This window comes from Ovis aries, chromosome 26 (assembly GCF_016772045.2).
Source record: "Ovis aries strain OAR_USU_Benz2616 breed Rambouillet chromosome 26, ARS-UI_Ramb_v3.0, whole genome shotgun sequence".
NCBI lineage: Eukaryota > Metazoa > Chordata > Mammalia > Artiodactyla > Bovidae > Ovis > Ovis aries.
In genome coordinates this window covers 29,821,924-29,841,975 of record NC_056079.1, presented here as the reverse complement: position 1 = coordinate 29,841,975, position 20,052 = coordinate 29,821,924, and the positions used below count along the sequence as shown (strand labels likewise).

Sequence of the window (20,052 nt, the reverse complement as noted above, 5' to 3'; positions counted from 1 at the left end):
TGATTCAATATAACATAGCTGAAAACTAATACTGGGTGAAAAAAGTAATTGCTGAAGACTATAAATATACGTCAAAAAGAAGCAAAAGTAAACTCTGTTTAGGAGCACCTACATATTTGTTTAAAATAGTTTTAAAGACCAGGAAATGATAAGCACAAAATTCAAGTAATATTATTTCTGAAGGAGAACCAGCAGGATGAGAATAAAGGAGAAACACAGAGATGAGTCAAGGGTTGATAACGTTCTATCAATATGGTAGTGAAGTGCACAGATACCCATTTTGATTCTTTGAACTAAACTCATGTGCAATAATTGGTCACGAAATTATTTGATTTCACAGACAAAGAAAGATAGAACTTTTAAGAAACACTTGCTTTAGAAAGAATTGCTATGTCATAGTTCCTAAATTGGCAAAGAGGTACCAGCTGTTCCCACCCAACTCTGTCAACAACAATGGTGCCGATGGGGCCAGCCCAGCACTGTAAGAGGGACTATGCTGCCTTCATCCAACACCACGATGGGCACAGAGATATAACCCCACTTATAATTGTGATCACTTATCACTTATATCCTGGACCTAGGAGACGTTAGATGAGCGCTAGTAGGACTCTCCATTTGTGGCCCTTGAGTTTTTGTCGGAAGGGAAACATATGGTGCAACCTCCAACCCTGAGTTCTTAAAACTCTGTTCCTTTATTATATTATGTTTCTTATTTAATCACATCCTTTTGATCAATACCTCAGTTCCTCCATCCTAAAGACTGAAATGCTGAGTACCATTATCCAATGCCAGTCATCCAAGCTATTTGTGATCCAACATGAAAATCTAAGGCTTAATTTAACAGGGAGGAGAAACCTGGGTGGCCACCTTAATCCCTTACACTTTGCTATGACCAGGATTGTCAAATATCTTGTCTAAATCTCAAAGGAAAAACAAAAACAGGATCAGTTTCTACATTTGCTCGCAATCAATGCACCCATTAAACTAGTGGCTCTCAAACTTTGGTTCTCAAACTGAGACTCACCTGAGGAATTTAAAAACAGTATCAGTGGATCCTCTCCCCCCGAGATGCTGAGTAAATTTTTCTGAGATGGAGGTCTTGGCATCAGCTGATTGAGAACACGAAGATTAAATTTTCTCTTCAAAATTTAAATTACACACATACATATCTCTCTAAACAGAGGTGACGGTCAACATTTGGTGCTCATTTTTCAATCTACTATATTTCAATGAAACTGCTTAAATATTAAATATCAATTTCAAACTTTAAAGCTAGTAGGCATACACACTCAAAGCACTTCTCTGTCATATTTTCACTTAACCTGGGTGACAATATCACAAAGGTCAGCATTTCTACCAGTTTGGAAAAAGAAAAGGTAGGGGGCAGGCAGGGGGTCCTTTGGGTGATGGCTGGGAATTTGCAGCTTTAAAACCTAATCATCATTTCCAGCAGCAAGAACCTTCACTGATAACTGCTAAAAATAACCGAACCCTGAATATTTTGACACCTAATCTCCAAGAATCAGAAGTTTCCCACACCCTCCATGTCTAACACTTTCCCAACAAGGTGGCTTCAACATGAATAATCATTACAGAGTCACTGGAGTCTATAAGCCCCAGCTCAACTACAGGGATTGTTTTTTGCAAGTTACTGTGGCCATCAGAGATGCAAAATTCACTATAAGATAAAGATCCATGGAACTTCTCTGGACCACGTGGTCCAGAGGTTAGCACTCAGATTCCACTGCAGAGGGTGAGGATTCAATACCTGGTCAGGGAACTAAAATTCCACATGCCACAATGTGCGGCGAAAAATAAAAACTACCAGAGATGACAAGAAGGGGAAGCAACTGAGGCTTTCAAAATTACATCCAGTCACTCTCTTTGGATCCAAATTCATGACCTTTTGAGGGTATCACTGGCAACTTGCTACCAGCCTCAAAAATCTTTCTTCTAAGAAGTACAAGTCAACTTGCTGTGTTGAATCGTTCAGTTGTGTCCGACTCTTTTCAACCCCATGGACTGGAGCCCACCTCTGTCCATGGGGATTCTCCAGGTAAAAACAATGGAGTGAGTGGCCATGCCCTCCTCCAGGGGATCCTCCCGACCCAGGGATCGAAACCAGGTCTCCCACATTGCAGGTGGATTCTTTACCATCTGAGCCACCAGGGAAGCCCAAGGATACTGGAGTGGGTAGCCTTTTCCAGGGGACTTTCCTACCCAGGAAGTCTATTACTTGCGCACATTTAGAATCTGCTCCATCTAGCGGTCCTCTAAGCACCCAACCTCTGAATCCATCTGAATTAACACCACCTCATCACAATGGACAAAGCTCACCCTTACAACTGGAAAGTGTTACCTTCTCACCACACCTGAATATCCAGATTTAAATAGGGAAACATGGAAAGTGGAAGCAGTTTCCTTATCCAGAGAAGAATTAGGAGTTGTGTGGCAAATATTAACACTCAAGTTATTTCCTTGGATAAAGCATGAGGTTTTCTCTTCTAACTCTTGGCAGTAACATCACATAGTCTGAGCCAAAGAGAAGCGACTATCTTCATCCTATGTACAGAATTTTTAATAATCACACTTAGAACATATTTAGGGTCTTCTAGTGAATTCATGCTGACTGAACAAAATTTTTACCAAAGATGCAGAAGATATTGGAACAAAAGCTTGACTCACCCTAAATTTCATAAAAACACAAAACCAATCTATGCTGTAGATACAGAAAATGTAATATAGATAATAATGTAATACGATATTCATTAGCTCTGCTACAATAAACCGTGAGCCCCTTAAACCACAGCCTCATCATTCTAAGATTCAGAACAGCACCAAAGATGAAAAAGCTATCCTATTTCAAAGGTATTTAGAAAAACAAAAATTTTAAATGAAAGGGAAACATCCTTTAACAGCAGGGTGAAATAATCAATAGGCTTTAGTCTCAGGGTATCACTCTTTTGAATTCCTTGGTGCCTCTATTGATTGTGATTGTTATTATGGATCCAAAAAGGAAAAGAGGCAAGAACACTGAGAAAATGAAGATCTGGGTTCATAGGCAAACATTCATAGAAATGACCTCCTACAAGGCAAGTAATCTATGCTGCTTCTTTAGACCTCAGTTGCTTATGCAGAGATCTGAGCTTCAGCATAGACATTTTGGGATTTCCCTGGTGGCTCAGATGGTAAAGAATTCGTCTGAAATTCAGGAGACCCAGGTTCAGTCCCTGGGTGGGGAAGATCCCCTGGAGAAGGAAATGGCAACCCACTCCAGTATTCTTGCCTGGAGAATTCCAGACAGAGGAGCCTGGCAGGCTACAGTCCATGGGGTCACAAAGAGTTGGACACAATTGAGCAACTATCACTCACTAACTAGACATGTTAGGGTTCTACAAATTTTCAGCAATACAATTTTATGATGCTTCTTTACAAATAGGATGCAGCTGCACATAGAAACTTACTGATCAAATTAATGTTTATCATGTGTTAAATACAAGGCCACTCGCATGCTTTCGATCTTCTGCTTTTAGACAATGCTCCTCAAATGCTAACGGAATTTCTCTAGACAGGAAAAAGACCAATTCTGTACAAACTGGGTTGGCCAAAACGTTTGGATATGGGAAAACTTGAACAAACGTTTTGGATGACCCAATATATAGACTGCTGTATCAAAACCTCACGGGGATAGCAAACCTAAAAACGACAATGGATACACACACACACAAAGAAAAAGCAACCCAAACTAAAAGATGGTCATCAAATTCCAAGAAAACGAAAGAGGAAAGGAAGACAACAGACAACACTCCTCCACAAAGCTATAAAAAGCTTTACTAGCAGAGCTCAAAGACCATCACTGAAATGAAGACCAACTGATTCCCTGATCCTTTAAATCTAATAAAAGGTGGCAAAAGTCCTTATCTTGAGACAAATTGGAAGGTTGAGTGCTGTATCTTGTGACTTTTGTTTGAATTAAAGGCGTTTTACTAAAATAACTTGAAAAAGGTTCAAATCTAGAAATTTACCATGAAATATCATAGAGATGGTTGCTGCTAAAAAATAAAAAGTCAGCCTAGCAATTGTGGGTCCATGCGCCCAACTGGACAACAATGGGCTGCCGTGGATGGATTCTAACCCACTCGACCCTTTTCCACACTCATCCTACTTCTGCTGCTGGAGTTGCACATGCATGCAATAGTTTACAACCACTGATTTAAGAGAAATTCATATGTAAAAACCACACTTCTCTTACTGATGATTCTTGAAAACACTTGAGCCGAGGCTCACCAACAACAGTCCTGAAGTCCTACTAACTTGCCCTAAAAATTCTTTCGGAGTACTTGTTATTGAAGGTTTTGACACATTTGAAATACCATGAAATGCCTCCTGATATGCCAAAAATACTGTGAAGAAATGGTACTTAAAACAACCAGATAGCATCATACAATAATATTAGAGCAAGAAGGAAGTCTGATGATAATGCTGTCTCTTCTCATTTTAAAAATAAAAGAACCAGAGGAAAAAAAGTGACCTTTGCAGGACATGCAGCCTTTAATCTGCAGCCCACCACACTGCTTAAATAGGAAGGCAGGGTTTGGGGGTTTTTTTGGCCACGCCACATGGTACATGGGATCTTAGTTCCCTGACCAGGAATCAAACCTGTGCCCCCTGCAGTGGAAGATTCCTAACTACTGGACCACCAGGGCAGTCCCAGGAAGGCAGTTTTGACTTGGTGAGGAGACAGGCAACAAGAGGAGACTGAGAGTTGGGGGTTGGATGGAAAAGATCAGGGAGAAGGCAAGAAACGGGGCACTCAAATTAAGAACCTGATGATCAAGTCAAAACTGTGTCTCCATCTCAAGTTTAAGTGTTATTAATGGCGTTTAAATTAATAGCATAGAACTTTAATGATGTAGGTTTGCAATGATGATATATGACATTCTACTAACATATAATACATACATACAGATATCTGCACATTAAGGCACTTATCCCCTTGACAATTATTAATAATTGAGAGCACAAGTGATGGTGTTGTCTGCTGCAGGATATGATAGGGGAGGGCTGTCTTTTCACATTGCTCTCCAAGATGGATGTGCACTTCAAGCTGTCTGCTAAACTTGCGATAATAGCCAATGGGTTTTAGTTGTCATTTTTGTATTTGGGATGGGCAGGTAGGGTTTTATTTTTATGTTCTCTTTGCTCCAAGGTGAAAAAAAAAAGACAAATTTTTTAAAACCATTCTTTCTTTAAAGTAAACCCCCCAAACACTTACATCCCCCCACACACCTAACACTGACAAAACCTGTGAACCTCCTGATTGCCTTTTTTTTTTTTTTTTGAAGGGAGATAACTTTGGAAGTTTCCTGATGCAAGCTTCTGGCAATCACTACAGCTGCAGGTCCGCACGCTGAGGGAGATACAAGGGTTGACTATTCAGATGAAGGACAGTTACAATTTTCCCAGCTCCTTTCAAAAGGCTTACAACACATATATTTCTCCAGCAAAGAATTTTATTTTGTGGTCTGTATTTTTTTTTCTATTTGTTTTTCAAACATAGAGGAGATAGTTCTTAAAGACACATTGATGAAAATTATTATTCCAAGTCCAAATACACGTTTCAGTTCAGCTCAGTCACTCAGTCATGTCCGACTCTTTGCGACCCCATGGACTGCAGCACGCCAGGCTTCCCTATCCATTACCAACTCCCGGAGATTACTCAAACTCGTGTCCATTGAGTCAGTGATGCCATTCAACCATCTCATCCTCTGTCGTCCCCTTCTCCTCCTAGATAACTTCCAGGTACAAATCAAAAGGAGAAGACAATGGCACCCCACTCCAGTACTCTTGCCTGGAAAATCCCATGGATGGAGGAGCCTGGTAGGCTGCAGTTCATAGGGTCGTGAAGAGTCAGACACGCCTGAGCGACTTCCCTTTCACTTTTCACTTTCATGCATTGGAGAAGGAAATGACAACCCACTCCAGTGTTCTTGCCTGGAGAATCCCAGAGATGGGGGAGCCTAGTGGGCTGCCGTCTATGGGGTCACGCAGAGTCGGACACGACTGAAGTGACGCAGCAGCAGCACAAATCAAAAGACTTTAATCTTATCTCTAAACTGTATACAGAGAGTAAAAAGCACAGGATGACTGGGTTGGCCCAAAGGTTCGTTTGAAAACTATGAACATACCTTTCGGCCAACCCAATAATAAACAATATATTTAGAGAGAGATTCAGATTAAGAAGTCAGGACGGTATTTCTAAAGAGTGCTTTGTGCCTATAATGACATCTTTAAAATAAAACCGCAGAAGAACAAACTGTGATGTTACTTTAATGAACTAAACTTTAATCCCTTTAAGAAATTTAGTTAGCAAATTCCTCAGGATAGTACTACTCTTTGCGACCCCATGGACTGTAGCCCGCCAGGCTCCTCGGTCCACGGGGATTCTCCAGGCAAGGATATTGGAGTGGGTTGCCGTGTCCTCCTCCAGGGGATCCTCCCAACTCAGAGATCAAATCCAGGTCTCCTGCACTGCAGGCGGATTCTTTACCATCTGAGCCAACCAGGGAAGACCAAGAATACTGGAGTGGGCAGCCTATCCCTTCTCCAGGGGATCTCCACCCAGGAACTGAACTGGGGTCTCCTGCATTGCAGGCAGATTCTTTACCAGCTGAGCTAACAGGGAAGCACATACGACGGTACACAGTATACTATTTTTCATATATTCACCATTTTACTTGCCTCTGTCACTCCTGACACCTTTCCACTTGTTCCCTTTCCCAGGTGGGACCACTTATGTTCATAACCATGAGAAACATACCACCACATAAACCAAGAAGTCAACAGGTATCACTGACATTTTTTACTCATTTATTTCTCCTTCTATCACACCTGTTCGTGGATTCCAAGTCCTGTCTCAAAAGTAGTACGAGCAGAAGGTTGTAAGGTCCAACTTAAGTGCCATCAACCTATTTGGTACCAAAATAAATAGAACAGACTGACAAGGTAGTCAGAAAGTCCCAGAAACCATTTGGAGACTCGGCATCTGGTCCTAATGCTATTTATGACTCTGTCCAGCCTTGGGTGGGAAAAAAAAGTCTCTAAACCTTAATTTCATCATCTGTTCCATATCAGGGTGGATGTAAAAATACAAAACTATCCCAACTGTGAATGGACCTAAAAATGTGAAATTACATGCAAATGAATTATTCAAAACAGCCCTCCATGATAGTGTTACATCTTACACTTAATCATCTTTTTAGAATAACATATCCAGGAGTGTGGGGCTTCCCTGGTGGTTCAGCAGCGAAGAATCTGCCTGCAAAGCAGGAGTTGCAGGTTTGATCCTTGGATTGGGAAGATTTCCCTGAAGGACAGCACGGCAACCCACTCCAATATTCTTGCCTGGAGAATCCCATGAACAGAGGAGCCTGGAGGGCTACAGTCCATAGGGTTGCAAAGAGTCAGACACGACTGAAACAACTTAGCATGCACACATGCAATCCAGGAATGTAGGCTTTACAATCTATTGGGGGTGTGGGGGGGTGATGTATGTAAAACCCTGTTACAGTTATTTATGGCAACTAAATTTTCCTGAGTATTTTATCACAGTATTGAGTAAATTTTAGAAATGGTATCTTTATTATTATTTATACCTTAACATAATAAGGTTAAAGTAAAAAAGATTGTTTAGCATGTGTTATGGGACCAGCCCTGCCAGTGCTGGGTTAAGTAACATTAAGCGAGACGGCCACTGCCAAGTAGACACAGCAAAGGAGGACCCAAAACCTCCTCCCACATGTCAGGATCCAGTTGCTTGGGGAGCATATGCACCCCACGTGAACATTCCTCTGCTTTTGTTTTTAACCAGCTGTCTCTGTTCAACCTCTCCCTTCAGTACAGCCTCACTTTCAATATCCTGAACTCGGGATCATTTTTAAGTACAGCGCAAATCAAGAGATACGATAAGATGAAAGAGGTGGAAAAGGTCCTTATTCAACAAAACTCTGGAAATTGTTCAACTTCTGGGGGACTCAGTTTCTTCTTAATGGACTAGGCACAGACATAAGTCCTCCATTACTTCAAAACAAAACCCAAGCCTTTGAAAATATTACACCCATCATTCCAAATGCTGGAAGCAAGACACGAATCTCCAACAGAATGGGGCTCTCCCTGAATGTTTTGTAAGTGGTTCTACATTTCTCTGTGTTAAAACTGACATTTGTCTTTGCCTATTCATCTATCAGCATTTTTGCAATACTCTTCCATAGGACTCTACTTCATACTGTCTTCCAAGTGAAAAGCAATACTGAAAATTAAAAACAAAATTTTTTTCTTTATCTTGAATTACTACCATCCCTGACCTGCTACTCAAAGTATGGTCAGACAGTGTTATCTGGAAGTTTGTCAGAAAATGGAAACTCAGGCCCCTCCCCAGATTTAGGGAATCCGAATGTACATTTTAACAAGATGTGCATTCAAATGTACATTAACATTTGAAAAGCCCTGATTTGTGTGTTTCAAATATTACCAGCTTAGCTTTCATAACCCGTGATCATTTGGTTTCCCTTCCTCTTCCAGGAGATTTTATTAAATTAAATTCAAATAAAGACGGTAACTACTAAATAGGTACTGTGACGAGGCAGGAACCACCAATCTCAGGAAAACAACTCCACAAAATGTGCCACAAATTTCTTTTAGAGGCAAATCTTCTCATCCAACATTCAGTAAATACACTTGCTTTTATACTAAAATCTATGAATGACATTAAGCCTAGCCATCCCAATGTTGGTTGGGCCCTTGAAGTCATCAGGATTTCTTTGCTTTAACCTCTAGTATCTCCTGCTCCCTATGACTGTCTGTCAAATCACTTACCTTCGGGGGATGTCTGCAATGTCATTTTCCCTTGGACTTACCTGATTGAAAAGTTACACCATTCAGTGGAAATGAAACAACACATCTTGTGAAACCCATCCTGAGTCAAATTCCATGGTGTTGCAGTGAAATTACCCCATATGCTTCCTCCCATCCTTATAAGCCAAGTTCCAGCGAAAGCATATAGAGTGTCAAGGTCTCTCATTCTGGGGAGAGAGGCTCTTTAGCACTTTATGAACCAGAAATCTGGGGGCAGAAAGTCAATACCTGCTTTAAGTGAGGCTGTAACTGACCTCACTTGGAAGACAGCTTTTGGCTTCCGGCTTCCTTAATTAGGAAGGAAACTGTCAGAAGAAACTGATCATATAGGAGAAACAGAGGCCTCCCTGAATTCCTGTCCTCTTGGAAACAGTATTAAGAAACATTTGACAACGTGAAACATCAGGGAACAGTTTACATCCTGTCGTGGTCTAACATAAGCAGACAAGTGGACTCCACGTCTGATTTCTACTTTAGCCCCATCAACACAACCCTAAATTTTCTTCCCCTAATTTCTTAGTCCAGGGAAGTCCAAAGAAGGCGGGGGTGTGGAGAACAACATACGCGGTCCCCACCGTCCTGTGCACAAATCCACTTTTCAAAGAAATCCTCCAGAAGCAGGAGAGAGTGCGCCGTGGATTTCTAAGGCGGTCCAAACTGAATACAAGAACATCCGCCTAATTTCTGCCCGTTATCTACGCACAGCATGTGTACGCGCACAATAAGAGCAGACAACGCAATGTGGTACCAAACAATTAAAAGTTCTTCTCAAAGTGGAGATGCAAAACAGAACGAATCTCTCTCTTCTATAAATGAATCGAGCCATCTGCCTCGCAGAAGCAGCAGCAGGAGTACCCAAAACAGCAGAAACAGCAACCTCTGGTGTTAACAATCTAGTCTCGAATCTCATGCTTCACATTTCCCCGGCAAACAAGGCTAAAAATACAAGACAGGCAACAAATAGTCTCTTGGGATCTGCCGTTCCATGGATGGCGTATTCAATCAGAGCAATATTTTGTGCTGAAATTCAAAATTGGGGGTGGGGGGGTGGGCAAGCTATCACATTAGAAGCTGGCGCTCGGAATTTTAAGTGTGAATCTGATCCCAAAGTATATTAAGCTGAATGGTGAGAGGGTGGCTGTTTCCATACAACATAAATCTCTGAGATGTAGCTGAATACATTTATAGATTTATTTAAGCTCCTCTAAATTCTTCTGCAAATCTCATAGTTAGAGAGATAATTTTAGCCCTCGTGTCACCAAAATATCAGAGCCGTTTTGCTTTCGGCACAGCTCAGAAAAGCCTCTTTGCCGTGGGCTCTGGAGCAGGACTGCGTGGGTTCAAATCCAGGCACCGCCACAGAATAAACTCCGTGGCCTTGAGCAAGGACTCTGACCTCTCTGTCTTAATTTGTTCTCCTGCCTTAAACAGAAAAATCTTAAGAGCGCTCACTTCAAAGACTTATTTTAAGCATTCTATGAGTTAACACATGTAAAACTCTTTAGAGTAATTAACGAAGGTGCGAGTGCATGCCCAACTCTTTGAGACTATGGACTGTAGCCCACCAGGCTCCTCTGTCCATGGGATTCTCCACACCAAGAACACTGGAGGGGGTTGCCATTTCCTCCTCCAGGGATCATCCCCGATCCAGGGATCAAACCCACATCTCCTGCATTGGCAGGAGGATTCTTTACCACTGAGCCACCAGGGAAGCTCGTAAATACAGTCACTACTAGTATTATTTAATATTCAAGCAAGGCTGCAAAAACACCTTCTCTTAAAGAACAGGCACGATATAAAGAGTAGCAGCAACACTATGATAGGTCTCCTGCCAATGGCGGGCACTGAACACACTAGCAGGTGAGCAGCTAAGTGCCCTGACTTAGAGCCTGTGGCCAAGAATGACGGAAGACAGCTCCCTTTGGTTATTCGAGACTGTTTGTTCATGAAGGCAGTTGAGTAAGGACGACAGAAGAAAAGATAACAACGCAGTGGGTCAAGTGGTACCACCCAATGAAAGGGACAATCAGAATTCATGGCTGAGGTGTAACAAGAAGGGGGACACGCTCTGGCTCTATGAACACCTGTGTCTGCCCGTTAAGAAGACATCCTGTAACACCACCATCACCTTCCATGTGATGGAATAAGTCTTTCTTCGTACACCTGTCTTTGGGATTAGACTATAACCCCTATAGTCTTGGTCTCCAGCCTCCATATTTAAAAAGAAGACAGACCCAAGGAAGTGATATCAAATTTCATGAACTGCTGAACAGGCGATTTCTTGAGAAACCTTGAAAGCTGGCAATACTTTAGGCTGAGTCCTTATTTGGCGGATGGAAGATGGTGAAAAGTTTATGAGTCACTGAGGCAACAGGAAAGGGTTTCCCCAACTACTGAGACTGCAGGGTATGGACCTACCAGTCCCACTTAGAGAGTTTTGATGGAACTCACTGAGGATTCCTGGGGTTCCACAGGTTTTCCCAGCCTGCAGGGTACCACTTAAACCACAGACAGGTCACTCAAAGACTGAGAAGAATGGAAGGCTGACATTACTATTTTTCCTAGTAAGAATATTAAAAAAAAAAAAATGGTGACAGGTGCTGCTATTATATGGCCAGGTAAAAACAATGAAATTTCTTAACAACTGAAATACTTAAAGAGATTTCCTGAGCTGAAGCCTTTGTTGGGTAGGAAAAGAATGTGTCACTGGACTGCTCAAACTAAGAGCACAATCCAAGAGTCACAAAAAGAAAATCCCATCGAGAAATAGGGAGAAAAGGCTCTTTTTTCATAGCCCTCTGTGGAGGGGCGGATTTTGGAGAAAAAGCAACAGAAGGCAGGGCAGGGGAGGCAGTAATAATGTTCATTAAGGAGAAAGTGAATATGGATTTAAAACTGTAGGAATGAGGGAGGTAAATGGATTTAAGTATGCACAAACCACATGACCTACTATGCCCATAAAGCAGACGTGTATTTCTCTTGCCCTTAACACATTGCTATGGTTACGGTAAGGAAGACTGCATTGTCCAGAACAATTTTTTAAAGAAACTGGGTGAAAGCTCAGCCTATCTGAGATCATCTCCCTCCCTGCCTTCAGACTGAGAAATCTCCTAAGTACAGTATCTAACAGAGGAATTACAACCAGATCAACAGCGGCGCTCCTTTTTTTCAAAGAACAAAAACAAATCAGTGTGACAACATGATGGGGATTCAATTAGCACTTGGCAGGTCATGAACAACTTTTAAATCACTTTTCTTTTAAGTTGGAAAGTGTTAAAATATACGGTAATCATGGTACCCAAGTGCCTTCCTTACAGTATGCTCTCGAGCAGGAACATAAATCTGAAGACGTCAGTCTAACTTACAAAGAAGAGAACCAGAACGTAGTTTCTTCAGGCAGTCTGTTGCCCCAAGTATCTTCCTCTTTGAGGACATTCAAAGCCAATCATCCGAAATCTCATTCCGATTTTCAGACGGTTTTACTTTAAATATGGAGTGAAAGAAAAGGGGAGGGAATTGAGTTGGTACAATCGTCTTGGAAACAAATATAGCTAATTGTAAAGAAATGGCTACTGAATTGTTGAATAGTATTATATAGTCAAAGTCAAGAGCATAGTTCTGTCTATCCTGTTGTTTAGGGAAGGCAGAGAAGCTTGGCTCAAAACAATGTGCAAAGAAGATTCACAAAAAAACTATTTACTTGGGTAAGTAAGAAAGACATGAGGCCAACCCCAGAGACAAAACTTAGCAAACATGTCCCCAGGGGGACCTCATCTTGCTTTCAATGAAAGGGCACCTTCCTGGGCTGGGAGAACTGAAGTAACATTGAAACCCACCCTTTGTTCTGAAAAACTCTTACTTGTGCCCACCTGTCCCAAGTCAGGTGCATGCGGCTTCCCAGATTTTGCAGCCTGTTTACTGCTCATTTCTTGGGGAATCTCTGACAGGTGCTAAAGGTAATGGGCTTGCTGCCCCAGCAAGTAAAATATTACAAGGGAAATATTAATCAGATGTACAGCTCCACTCCATGTATCTTAAACATTACTATGATCTGCGCAAGACATTTGTTGTAAATAAGCCTGCAGAGTGTACAGTATGTTTTCCAGGAGTCCTCCGAAGAACAGCTTGCCGACAAGAGGTGCTAGCCTTAGTTTCACAGCCAGCAAAACTCCATCCAAGAGGCTTTTTGGCAGGTCCGCACCTCTTGTTTCAAGCTAGATTCAAGACAGACCCGTCAACCAAATTCCAAAGGTCAGTATGTGGCATCAGTCACTCTTAGGTACTCAGCATAGAATAGCAAGTGGAAACTCAGACATTTAAAATCAACATTCAGGACAGAAAAGGCCCACTTTCCCCCAGAACAGTGTATTAAAAACAACTCAGAGCTGACTTTGCAAGGAGGCATTCTCCTAGTAAATTAAATGGCTGAAGCTTGTGCTTCTTCCAGCAAGGAAAAGAACTATGCTCCCCACCATCAGTGTGTGCAATCACTGGCTCATTTTTAAGCCTTTTCTGCTTTTTAAAAAGCCTACTCCATTGGGGGAGGGGGGGGGACTTTTCAGGAAATGAAATGCAAATAGTCACTGAACAGGATCATAAAACGGGAAAAACCTCTATCCACCTTTTTTTTTTTTTTTAATTCTTCATTCCAGGCAGCAAAACTGCTTTTAACACACCGTTAGCTTTTTGAATGATACTGGTTCTTTTATGATCATCCTCAACCCTTTCCACCCTTTTCTGTCTCGCGGCTACTCACAGCATGTTCGAGGGAAATGAGGTGGGCAGGTCAGTTTCACCTCTGGACAGACCAGCGTTAGGTAAGTCACTGAATATGATTTACAAATTCTAAGCCTAATGGATGACACCCAGGAAATAAAGAAAGGTAAAGAAGAGCGGGAAGGAGAAGCTTCCTGGTGATTTCAAAGGTAAAAGGCACAGTCCTCAAGCTATGCGTAACCCTGCCTCTGATCACCTTCAAACAAGTCCGCGGGTTTTAAGTTGATGCTCCCCGTCCTCGCTCAAGGTGGAGCTGAAACCAGTTGCAAAATTTCTCTCTGCTGGAGTCCTATGGAACCAGGAAAAACGGGGTCTACGTTCCTAAGTAAAAAGAAGCAGCGGCTTCCCTGCCTCTCAGGGGCCCCGGCTGGCGAGCTCCCGGGCAAGAGCCGGCACCCGGTAGGGAAACCAGGCGCCGGGTGACCGGCCTCGGGCCAACTGCTAACCCGGCCCGGCACTGCAGGCGCAGTTACGCGCGGCCCGCGCATGCAGCTTTCCCGGGCACACGGCGGCCTTCTCGAAAGATAGCCCAGTGCTGCCCACGACCTCGGGCTGCTGTCGCCCAAGGCGAGTCGAGCTTCGCGGACCTCAACCTAGGTGCTGCTCCCCAAAGGGAAAAGGCGCGATCTCCATTCAAGCCCACCCTACCGAGTCTCCCAGTACCCGGTCCCTTCTCCCCAGGAGCTCTCGGACACCCCTCCGGGTGCCCACCCGAGAACCGGCTCGCTTCGGAAGGAACTGGAGTGGACTCGAGAGAGCGAGACTGGAGTGAAGAGAGCGGCGGACTCCAGTCTGCAGCAATTGGGGAGGGCTCGGAAAAGGGAGCGAACGAAGAGAATCGAGGCAGGGTAGGGGCCCAGCGGTCCCAGCAACCTGTAGGATTGCAGCTGATCGCAAACTTGGGGTGGGAGACAGACAGTGGTCCCCTCGGAGGTCCTCCACCCGAGAGCCACCCCTTGCGCTCCGCGCGCGCGGGGAGGTGCAGGACGCAACTTGGGAAGCCAAGGCCATCGGTGCGGGTCCCGATCGGTCGCCTCCCCCCGTCCCACTCCCCCGCCCGCTGGGCCCCGCGCTTACCTCGGGCAGCCGCAGCCCCCGCCGCCCAGAAGCAGAGCCCCAGCCAAGGGAGCCACCGGCGCGCCCCTCCAGCGCCTCTTCCTGCGGCGGCCGCTCTCCCCATACTGCTCGCCCCGCTTAGGAGTACAGGTCCTCTTCCGCGCCCCGGGAAAGGCTCGGCGAACCAGGGGGGCCGAGGAGAGTGGGTCCCGGGGGTCTTCAGCGAGTGACTGTTCCACGGCCGCTCCTTACAGCAGCGGGGCAGGGCGCTCCGAGCCGCGGCGCGCTGGGCACCCAGAGGATGCGCGCGTCCCCATAGCCTCCCACGGCGGGGCGACCGACGCCGCCGCGGTCACTGCCGGAGTCGCCCGCCTTCCCTTCTGCACTGCTCGCGAACAGCTCTCCCGCTGCCGCCGGGATCCGGACTAGGGAGGTAAGGAGGGAACCCGCATCCCTAATGAGACCCCCGTGGCCGCCCCTTCTCCTCCCCTCCGAGCGGCAGCCAATGAGCCGGGCCGGGGCGGGGCGGCGGGAGGGGCGGGGGCGGCCGGCCGCGCGGCGCTGGGTGGGGCGGGCGGCGGGAGGCGCAGGTGAGCCCCGCGGCGGCTGCGCGCAGCCCCCCGCCCCGCCCCAGGTTCCCGCACGCTCCGCGAAAAAGCCTCGGCTCAGCGAGCGCGAACGCGGGGCCTGAGCGGGGCTCGCGGAGGTCACGCGTGCTCCAAAGATGCGAGCAGAGCCGGCGGGCCTCTTAGAGGCGAACCCGGCGCAGAAAGATGTGAGCATCTCTGCAGCCTGAGTCTCCTGCTTCCTGGAAACCACTGTTTTGTTCAACTTTGAGCCCTTTCGCAGCCCTGCCTCTCTAGCTTCCATTTTTAAAAATCAAATCAGGCAACACTCTTGAAGCATTAAAAAAAAAAAGACTCAAATGCCAAGTGGGGGAAAAAAATATCACTGGAATAAACCCATTATTGCGCTAGGCGAAATATGCAAGGATGTATAGAAAGCGGTGGGGGATCATGGGTGCCCTCGGAGGATGTGATTGAGTTTTTTTTCTCCCCCAATTTCCTTGTCTGTGGTTCTAATCACCCTGGAATCCCCCCAACTTTTCAGAAAGCTACCTCGTTTCTGACAGCTCCTGTTTTGTTTTAATCTGGGCCCTGGCAATTGCCTTTCTCCTGAGCATCAGGGAAAGGCAGACGTGCTGGGCCTTTGTAAGAAGGAAAGAAGACTTTTCTTAAAATTGTGGTTTGTTTTGAATAGACTGTCAAATCTTTATTTAACTGCTTTTGAAAGTACCTTGTGGTTGCCTCTTAGTCTCCCTCCTGCAGAAGGAGTCATTTGAGAGACACTGCCTTGGGGCCACACAGTTTCAGAGCAAAGAACACCCCTGGGGGTTTGGCCCTGAGTTCAAGGCTGCACAGGCAAGGCATCTCATTCTCTCGCAGTATTGAGCCTCTCCCCGCCAAATGGTATCTAAGCTGGTCAGAATGTGTGTCCCCTTTTGCTTGGTGGACCCAAAAGAAAATGAAGTCTTGGTTTGAAAGAAAGACAAAGTTGTCAACGGCTCCCCACTGCCTACATTTAACATCGATACAGTACTTTTACAAAATCCATCTCTGGTCAAGTTGTTACCTGCTTCCCAACACCTTTCTCGGGAGAATAAAGGGTTTAAAGCGAGGTAATTGTTCTGGATGAGGTAATTGCGATAGATAGCTTTCTTCCGAGGAAAAAGAGGATGATAGGCAAAAAGATTGATTCCTTGATAAGCACGCACGCCATGCCTCTCCGGAGTGCCACCAGACACGTGACTGTCAGCAATCGCTTCCTCACATCTTCTTGCCGCTCAATAAAAGGTTTGGGACCCGGTCAAGAAAACCAAGCTCTGGGGAATGAAGGCTTGGAAACAAAGACTGATGTGGGACTGGCCAGGGACTCGTCTGAAAATCTCTTTAGAATCTTGGTAAATGACGGTTTTGTCCTTTTCCTCTGAGAAGGTGAATTGGGAATTAATCTACCAAATATGCTTTACCTGTCTCCTGGAAAATAGTCATTCATCCTCCAACTTTCCTTATTCTTCAAGACTATGTGACAGGTATATCACAAATGAGTATTTTCTTTAAAAAAAAAGAAAGAAAAAGGAATGACTGTTTCTCTGAGATAGTATTTAAGTACTATTGACTTCAAAGGGGTGCAAAAGTATAATAATTTTATTTTGAAAAAATATGTAGGAAATAGATGAGCTAATAAGGTTAACAGGTGAGATTAATAAGTCAAGTAGAATTGGGATGACAATTAAGAGAGGACAGAAACTAAGAATCTTTGAGTGCATACCTTGCTCAGTATATGTACATTACATATGGACATGTATATGTTATGTGTTCATATATTTGTTGTATATAAATATATATTATATATTTTTGTTTTTGTTGTTTCAGAAAAGAACCAAACTCTGGAAGTTGGGTACTATTATCCCTGCTGGGCAGGTAGTCAAGCTGAGTAGATAGTGATTGGCTCAAGGTCACATACCGTGACTCAGCTGGTAAAGAATTGGTCTGCAATGCAGGAGACCTAGGTCCAATCCCTGGGTTGGAAAGATCCCCTGGGGAAGGAAAAGGCTACCCACTCCAGTATCCTGGCCTGGAGAATTCCATGGACTGTATAAACCATGGGGTCACAAAGAGTCGGACACGACTGAGTGACTTTCATTCACTCACTCACATAACTAAGTGGCTGACCATCAAGAATGAGGCACCAGTTTGAACAATTCTAAACCCAATATAAAGCCTGAGGTTGTGTCTAGTCTGTCAGGTTTACCAGAGATAGACCTCCTGCCTCATTTTCTTCAATACTGTTTAACTATTGGGTTGGGAGAGGTGGGGTCTTCAGTATTACGACACATCACAGACCATGTATTCCTTTTAGGTCCTGTGTTAATTATGTTCTACATCTCAATACACCCTCTGTTAATCTAACTCTGGCTATTTTATAAGATGCATGAATCATACTCCGTTCCATTTGGAGAACCATCCATACCCATTTGGAAAAGTACACTGAGCGGTCACTACTTTAGATCATGGTCTCTGGCTGAGGAACAGCATGGAAAAACTGACCTGAGAATCAGGATGCCAGGGTGCTGGGCCCTGACACTGCCGGGGACTGACTATGTGGCCTGAGACAAGTCAACATGCCCTTTGCTCAGTTTCTTCATCTGTAAAATGGGGGTATTTCACTAGATAAGCTTCAGATCAACCCTATTGAAGATCCATCATTTTCAACTCTAGCATATCGTGATCTTGAATGCTCAGTACAATCAAGCTGGAAATTAAGCCACTCCTTCTGAAACTGGGACAATTATGTAGCAAATGCATTAAGTGTTAGCTGTAACCAAGGAATATTCATTTAATGAATAGGCTTAGGAAAGTGTTTTTCTCCATTTTTGTTGCTTGAATTGACTATGACTATTTTCTAGCAGTTGATACCTAGAGATCAAGAGGTAGAATATTTCTGCGTCCAGTGCCTGTTTTATTGCAGTATAATTGACATATAATGTTATATGAGTTTCAGGTGTACAAAACAATGATTTGATATTTGTATGCATTATGAAATGATCACAAGTCAACACCTGTCACCTTACCTAGTTCAGTCTTTTTTCTTGTGATGAGAACTTTTAAGATCTACTCTCAGCAAATTTCACATAAGCAAAAACAGTATTTTTAACTAGTCACCATGCTATACTGTACATACATCCCCAGGAAATATTTATTTTATAACTGGAAGTGTGTCCCTTCTGATCCCATCCACCTATTTCACCTAGCCCTCACCTCTGGCAAACACCAATCTGTCCTCTGTATGTGTGAGTTTGGTTCATTTTGCCCGTTGTTTTTGTTTTGGATTGCACGTATAAGTGAGAACATACAGTCCTTTCTCTCCTTCTGACTTACCTCACTTAGCATAATGCCCTTCAGGTCCATTCTTATCGTTGCTAGTGGTAGGATTTCCTTCTTTCTTCGCTGCCTTTTGATTATCTCTTGCATTGGAGAAGGAAATGGCAACCCACTCCAGTGTTCTTGCCTGGAGAATCCCAGGGTCGGGGGAGCCTGGTGGGCTGCCATCTATGGGGTCGCACGGAGTTGGACATGACTGAAGCGACTTAGCAGCAGCAGCAGCCAAACTAGTCTCAAAAAATAGAAAATATTTAGTGTAATTTGGAGGAGAAAATAGATTTTGCATGCAAGATATGCCCTTCTGAATATAATAAATGATTTTTAAGTTGTTAATTATAACTCCTTAGGAAAGCCTTGTGTATTTGCCTGAAAAAAAAAAAAGTTTTAAATGATCTAACCCACCTGTTTGGTAGAAGTGGTAAAACTCCAAAGGACATTAAATAAAGTAGAGATATTCTGCAAGAGTAAGGGGTGGGACTTCCCAGGTGGTCCAATGGTTAAGATTTTGCCTCCCAATGCAGAGGATTAGGTTTGACCCCTGGTTGGGGGTTAAGATCTCACATGTCTTGTGGCCCAAAAACAAAAACTTAAAGCAGAAGCAATATTGTAATAAATTCAATAAAGACTTAAAAAAAAAAAAGGTCCACACCAAAAAAAAAAAAAAAAAAAAAATAATAGTAATCTTAAAAAAAAAAAAAAAAAAAAAGAGTAAGGGAAAGAACTTGTTCCAGGAGATGGAGAGGGAAAAAGAAGCCAAGAGGTGGGTGGAAAGCCATGCCTACCAACACGTGGCTCTTCTTCTGAGAGATCCAAATCATCAGGAAAGTTACGGCGGCGAGTGAATTCTTTATGAAAAAGAGCAAAGGGACTATAGTTTAGATCTAGATTACTAAAGACAAAACACACTCAGGAGAGAGGAAGGCCCTTAGATGAGGAAGTATACTTTTTGAAAGTATGGAGACATCGCGGGCCCTCCCTAACAACAGAACCAGATTAGTTTAGGAGCAGGAGATGCCTATTGAAAATCTGAACAAAAGCCAGTTATCGGAAGTCAGTGAGATCAAGAACTTTGGGAATAAAACTCAGCTTTAGCTGAGGAGATGGATAAGATGGGTTTAGGAACATTGGGGGAAAAGAGCAGAAAAGAACTCTACTGCATAACGGTACATCTTGCTTTACTTTCAGGACTGAATGGGCAGTTTTAGTTACAACCGCTGTCAGAATCTTTCATAAGGTTTCTAGGGCCTTTGCAGGCTGCACACAGATCCTTTCCTAAGCATGCACCATAGAGAGGCAGTCTTCCCACATCTGTGGCTTTCCTCCTCCAGGAAACTGACTACTATTTCTCATTTCTCGACTCAAG

The 20,052-nt window shown here is 43.9% G+C and overlaps 1 protein-coding gene across 7 annotated transcripts in view; it reads right to left on the bottom strand.

Moving 5' to 3' along the window:
- The window catches only part of UNC5D (unc-5 netrin receptor D), a 638,805-nt gene extending 623,633 nt beyond the window's left edge, over positions 1 to 15,172 (bottom strand). For all 7 annotated transcript variants that reach the window (XM_004021770.5, XM_042241215.1, XM_042241214.1 and 4 more), the window contains exon 1: positions 14,767 to 15,172. In XM_004021770.5, the coding sequence (XP_004021819.1) occupies positions 14,767 to 14,869 (103 nt within the window). In that variant the 5' untranslated portion in view covers positions 14,870 to 15,172. The remainder of the gene's footprint in view (positions 1 to 14,766) is intronic.
- Positions 15,173 to 20,052: the final 4,880 nt, after the last annotated feature.